The sequence below is a fragment of the Ursus americanus genome, chromosome 1 (assembly GCF_024610735.1).
Source record: "Ursus americanus isolate L20-20 chromosome 1, mUrsAme1.1.p, whole genome shotgun sequence".
NCBI lineage: Eukaryota > Metazoa > Chordata > Mammalia > Carnivora > Ursidae > Ursus > Ursus americanus.
This window is the reverse complement of record NC_142127.1, coordinates 84,273,671-84,280,096: the sequence shown is the minus strand read 5'-3', so window position 1 is coordinate 84,280,096 and position 6,426 is coordinate 84,273,671. Positions and strand designations below refer to the sequence as shown.

General features: G+C 45.5%; 1 protein-coding gene across 2 annotated transcripts in view; it reads left to right on the top strand.

Annotated features, from left to right (window-relative positions):
* The first annotated feature begins 363 nt into the window (after positions 1 to 363).
* The window catches only part of ERBB4 (erb-b2 receptor tyrosine kinase 4), a 1,083,293-nt gene continuing 1,077,230 nt past the window's right edge, over positions 364 to 6,426 (top strand). For both annotated transcript variants that reach the window (XM_045806650.2, XM_045806649.2), the window contains exon 1: positions 364 to 1,150. In XM_045806650.2, coding sequence (XP_045662606.1) covers positions 1,069 to 1,150 — 82 coding nt within the window. In that variant the 5' untranslated portion in view covers positions 364 to 1,068. The remainder of the gene's footprint in view (positions 1,151 to 6,426) is intronic.

Below are 6,426 nucleotides of genomic sequence, written 5' to 3'. Positions count from 1 at the left end.
AGCACGGTGGTGCAATACAGAAAATGGTGACTTTCTTGTTTAAAAAAAAAAAAAAAATCCGTAAGCCACCCTCCGGTGGTCTCCGCACTCCGCAGGCCTCCGCACTCCGCCGGCCAGCTGTCTCTGGCCTCTGTTTCAGTCCGTTGTCTCGGGTGAGCCCTTTAAATCCAGCTCCCACCCCTCCTCCGCGTCCCCACCAGCACGCGCCCGCTCCCAGACAGGTGTTTTCCCAACTCCTGAGACTGAGGATTTTGGGGAGTGTCTGAGCCAATAAGATTTCCCTTTGGGGGGTGTGGGCGGGAAAAAAGGCGTGGCTAGTTGGGTCAGAGCGGGGGCGGGGTTTTCGCGGCTGAGCAGAGCCAGCCTGGTTGCGTGGAGGGTTGTTTTATCCGCCCCCCCCTTTTTTTCCCCTCCCGGAGTCTTAATAATTTCTCTGTGGGGCTGCAGCTGGAGACCGCGGAGCGTTGGAAATGACGCTCGGAGCTTTAATTACCGCAGCCGCCGGACAAGTGTGAGGAAAGCTGACAGGAAAAAGAAGGACAGGATCGGGGGAGAAGCGAGAAGCTTCCCCCCCGCCCTCCCATTCCCTCCCAATTTGGACTGGAGGTGCAAGGAAACTGAAAAGGGAGCCGAACATAGCCCGGCTGGGGGGAGAGGCCGGAAACCTACCGCCTCTTTGCAATCAACTTTTTTTGGAAACCTTTTCCCCCCTTCCTTTTTATTGTTGACCAACCAGTGAGAGAAAGTGAGGAGGGAGCGAGAAAGCAAAGGCTTACACAGGAAAATAGCTGCACAGTCCGGCCCGGAGCACCAGGCGCATACATTCGAGCACACTCCCACACGCGCACAGAAGCGCGCACACTCACCCCCTCCTCGGGGTCCCCGGCCCCGGACCCGCGGGCGCTGACTCTGTTGCCCGTGCTTGGAGCCGGTGCACCGCGCACGTCGCGCGCCAGTTCCCCTCGCGCCCCCAAGCGCGCCTGGCTGAGGGATCTCCTCCGCGTGCCCGAAAGGGGATATGCCATTTGGACATGTAATTGTCAGCACGGGATCTGAGACTTCCAAAAAATGAAGCTGGCGACAGGACTGTGGGTCTGGGTGAGCCTTCTCCTGGCAGCAGGGACCGTCCAGCCCAACGCTTCTCAGTCAGGTGGGTCGCGCGCGGTTCCTTCTCGCGCTCCAGTTGTTGAACCTGCTGCCGCTGGCTCGGCTGAGTCGGGTGGCTCTCTCGCCCCCTTCGCCCAAACAGAGAGACCCTCTGGCTTCCAGGCGTGGAGGGACCACTCCACCCGGGCCTCTTCCTTGGGCTTCCGTTCGTCCCTCTTTCTATCCCCAAACTTAACCTTTTTGTGTACCTGTGTTTTATTTATTGTGAAATATCACTCTGCAACCCTGTCCCTTTTTTCTCTTTCCTTAACCCCCTTTTTTCTTTATCGCACGTTTTCGGTGAGCCTAAGCGGGATCCCTTCTGGTCGCGCCTGTTGTGCGGGACATGGGAGACACAATTCCCGAGTTAGAGGAGACGGTCCTCTACCCGTCCGGGCACCCAAGAGTAAAAGCTATCAAGAAGCGCGCACCGCCCGGCTTCGGAAGGGCTGGAGTCCCGGGCAGTGTCAACTGGGCCTCTTGAGAGCGGAAGGGCTGTGGGGTGAAGCTTCGAGAGCGGGGCTTTGCACCTGTGTGTGCTCCCGGAGGCCGCCCCGTCCCCTGTCGCCGGAGCTTGCGGGGTCAGACTCGACTTGAGCCCAGCCTGGGCAGCTGGAGCGCGTCAGGAGGGCGCGCCTCGGCCGGGGGGCACAGAACTCTGGGCCTCCTACGCCGGCGTCCGGCAGCCTTCGCCCCATTGACTTGAGGGAGTTTGCTTGCCTGCGTGCTCTCTTTAAAAAAAAAAAAGGGGGGGTTGACATACTTGAGCCGGGAGTCCGGCCTTCCCGTCGGTTGCTGTGTTTGGCTTCAGGAAGAGTTCTTCCTGTAGTTCAACTTGCTATTGGCCGGAGTCCCTCCAACTTCTCTGTTTACTGCCCGGCGCGGCTGCCGAGCCGACCCGTTGCGCGAATTGATTTAACCCGAGGCGGACGCGATTGCGCTGCCACTGTTTTCAGGAAAGCTTGAGCCTCAGGTACCTGGACAAGCAGAAGGCTAATTGACCCCCGAGAGGCAGCGGGGTGGGGCTGGCGCACCGCGGCGGGCAGGGCTAATGACAGCACCTGCAGTGCGAGGTTGCTCAAAGTTTCTGATACTTGAGTTTCCTGGGGATGAAAGTGGGACAGGAAAGGACGGAGGACCGGTGTCTGATGCGGCCAAAGGGGGCCTTTTGGAGAGCGGGGGAGATTTCCGGAGCCATCCGGGGCTGGTCGCTGGAGCGTGGGAGGCCCCTAGAGGAGATAAAGCCCCCGGGAGCGGCGATAGGAGAGCTTCAGGCCCCCGGAGGGTGTCCTTCTGACCTCACCAAGAAAACAGCGCGCTGTAGTTTTCCCGCTCCGCCCCCGCCGCTGCCGCCTACCCCCCTAGCCTAGTAAATAACAAGTTGCAATCATCGAGCCTTTCAAAATGACCTTCGAATGCCACCAGTGCGCGCCGTTTGTACTAGCCGTTTGCACCCTCCCAAATACTCCGAAATTCTTCATGCATACCAGGTCCCGCGCTCCAGCCACCTCCGGAATTACACCAACACGGACTTGAGATTCCAAGCGGCCTCTTAGATACATCCTTTTTATCTCCCTCCCCACTCCGAGTCCCTTCATATTTTCCCTCAATGGGTTGATTATGCACATTGACCCATTCAAAAGCATTTGCAACCGACATGCAGACTTAGCCGAGAGGAATTTCTACTAGGCAACCTACTGGGGGCTGTCTGGTTCAGCCTCAGCCGCTGGGGGACCCGGCTCCGAGTCCGCAGCAATTTGGTATTAACTGTGTGGCTCAGGGTTGAGCTATGCCGAAAAGCCCTTTTCAGAATTTCTGCAAAGAATGTAATCCAAATTAGTTCTGCAGCTGTCCTCTTCCTCGTCTCAGGCGACACCGCCTCGCGCCCTCGCTGGTCTCTTCTCGCTTCCCCCAGCGAATTGTCAGACCCACAAGTGAGCCCATTTAGAGCGCGAGGATTAGCGTGCCATTGTTGTTCCGTGTGTGACTCTGTACTTGAAATTCTAGGGGCACAAAGGCGAGCCTCACTTGTTCAAAACACAAAGTGATCTAGATGAAAGGACCGCACAAAGAAAAGCTCTCGGGTGCATCCCTGGTATAATTGCAACACTCACGCTAAGGTGATCCACTGAAAACTGTAAATGCCCCTAGGGACTTCTTTTTTTTCACCCTATCCCACCCCCACCCTGCCGCACCTGGCAAGGAAAGTTCAGATGGTTTTAATATAGTGCTTTTATAAAACGAAGTTACTGTCTGGAATATGAGTGAGGCTCTGTGTGTTTGTGGCTGTGTATGTGGGGCTGTATATTCCCAAGTAAATACATATTGCGTGTATCCCCTCTCGCGGTTAGCAGTCAGTAGCAGTTTGGAGGAGTTTGTTTTGGTCCAAATGAGAAATTAAGTGCGGATAAGTAAACTAAGCTGCCAGAGGGCGACAAGATGTTGAGTGAATTGCTTTTAGATGAAACAAATTAAGGAAACGAGGGAAGACAATCTGCTTCTCGCATTATTAGACACGCTTGGAGTTCAGGGGAAAGTGGCATATTTTTGAAATGCTAATTTCTTAAGCAGAAGGAATGCACCTTATTTACTGCTCTATGTGAACAGAATAAAGATATGGGTGGGTGGGGGGAAGATTCTGTTGTATTGATCTAAGATATTTATTAAAATAATTGTAATGGGAAAGGATCTATTTTAATTTTTTTTCTTCTTTTGCTTGGGGAAAAATCAGCTTTAGAGAAGACAATTTTTAAATAAATCTTAAGGACTTTGTCTCATTTCCAGTAATTCATTTTATCTAGAAATAGTATATATAGCCAAAGACCCTTTATATGACTATTATAAAGTCTTTACCACCAAAAGGGATAATTTCAAAATTTCTCTTTTCCTGGCATGATTGAAAAATAATATCACCTTTGTATTGAAATACAATATATAATATTGAAGCAATGCTCTTACATACCTCAATAGATATGGGATGAACAAGTTCATTTTCCATTTTTATTTGCAAGTAACTTAGTTGTGCTTTTCATACTATAAAATAACACACATATTTTTTTCCTACGTATTTAAGATATGTCTTCAAATTTAAGGTTGGTTTTTTAAAATACATTTGAGAAGAAAAAAGTGATAAAACTTAGATAAATGATGAAAAAGATGTTAAATACATTTTCAAAAAAAATCTTTCCTGCATGTGTTTACTGTAAGCACACCCATGGGATACACTTTTTTTTTCTTCCAATTTTGAAATTCTTATATGTGTAAAAGGGATCTTTTTAGAAGAAGGTATTTTTTTCTTCAGAATGCGTCTAAACAAATTTATACCTATTATAACTGCAAGTAACTTGAAAATGCTATAATATGGACTGTTATGATAAAATTGACTGGTTGTGTCATGATTCCTCACCTGTTTTTTTTTTTCCTTTTAAACTAGACTGCTTTTATTTTAATCTTTCATGCATATAAAGTCAAATTTTTTTGAAAATCAATACTTAGTGCTTTATATATTTTTTTCATTTAGTCACTGGAAATGTGTCTTAATTAAGAAATTGCATTAGAATATTTACCAGGGCATGCACTTCATGGAAGATTTATGTATTTTTTACACTAACATGAACACAGTAAGTTTGCATTGGCTGATTTTTAGAGTTTGCATTCATTTGAGGGAAAAATTATATTTCCTCCTTAAAGTGGATTCAAATATTTAGTATTCATGAGCTTTCATGCCTTTAGTTCTTAAATAGAAGTACTATTTATCATCCTTTCCATTACCATAGATTCTTTCTTTACATCTTATTATTTATTGAGTTTACACATGTGAATGTATATATTTTTCCCTCCACCACCAAGTGTATTCTTTTTTGTGTGTGCTTTTCCCAGCAACCTGCCACTCAGCCACTGCAGGAGTCCTCTGAGCCAGTTTTCATTCTTTCTTTCTGATAAATCTGATATGGCTGGTTGGCTGGACAATTGCAAGCCATTCCATTGCGCAGATTTATTCCTGAAAGAAAATAAAAAGGCATCGATCCAAGATCACTAGCACATCTCAGAAACCCTGACTCCAAGGCCAGATCTTTCTACAGAGAAGTCCCCTTTTCTCTACTTCTTTCTCTCTTTCCCCTCTTGACCAAGGATGGAAGGTAGACAACCCCATTTAAAAAATACTATGGATGCAAGGAATTATGCTCTAAATATTCTCTGAAGCCTTGTGATTAGAGCCACCTTAGATTAATGACTATACAAGGTGCACATTTTAGACAATAAATTGAATTAGAGTGCCTTAAACATTACAGTGCTTTAGTGTCATGTTTATATTATTTCAAGCCAGTTATTAAGAACATTTAACATATTAAAAATAGCAACAAGTTTTTGCTTTATTTTACAATGTTCTGCTGCTGTTGGATATCTATGTGTAATTTGTAAGTGCCCAAAACATAAATGAAGCAAATGACCAAAAAAGATGTTCTGTTACCTGCAATCATTTTGGCAGTTGCTGTTTGATTTCACCCTTTTGAGAGACTGCTTTGTAAAGATGTTAATGTTTACATTAAAATTAGCTTATACATGTTTAAGCCTACAGCTGTTCTACAAAAATTAATTGTCAAGCATATTCCACTGTTATCTTTTACAATGATCTGAGTATGTATTCAGGGCAGAACCTAATTATATTATAAACTTTTCTTCAGGTATATCATTTTAGGAATGTTCTCCTGTGTTAAATTTGACCATATGGAACAAAATTGCATCTTATATCTAATCCTCATTTCCTGGATTATTTTAAATATTGGGCAGTTGTAGTAAAACTGTACTTTTCATGCTTTCAAACACAGTTGTTGACTGGAGTTTACAGTTTATACTGACAATTCCTTAATTTTCTTATAATTTTTTAATGAAAAGGTCCTACATCAATGTTTCCTGAGGCTGTAGCTGTGCTCCCTACTTTGAAGGAGACATTAGCTGCCTGTTTTATGCTTAAGTTTGACATAGGACATAGCTAAGTTTTAAATCAGGATTTCTACATTGTAGGGACAAATTCCTCCAGTTTCTTGTTAATACCTGGGGCAGCTCATTCCATGTCTTTGTGATTTGGCTTCTGTGCCTGAGGTGAAAATGCATGTAATATACTCTATTTGTCCATTGTATAGCAATTTTCTGAAAAATGGCTTTAAAGTCTTCCCTAACATCGAGATACATTCCAGGAACAAGTTCACTGATATATTTTAAAATGTATATACATACATATATAAATAAACACAATGTAACATAGTGTAAAGTTTCAGT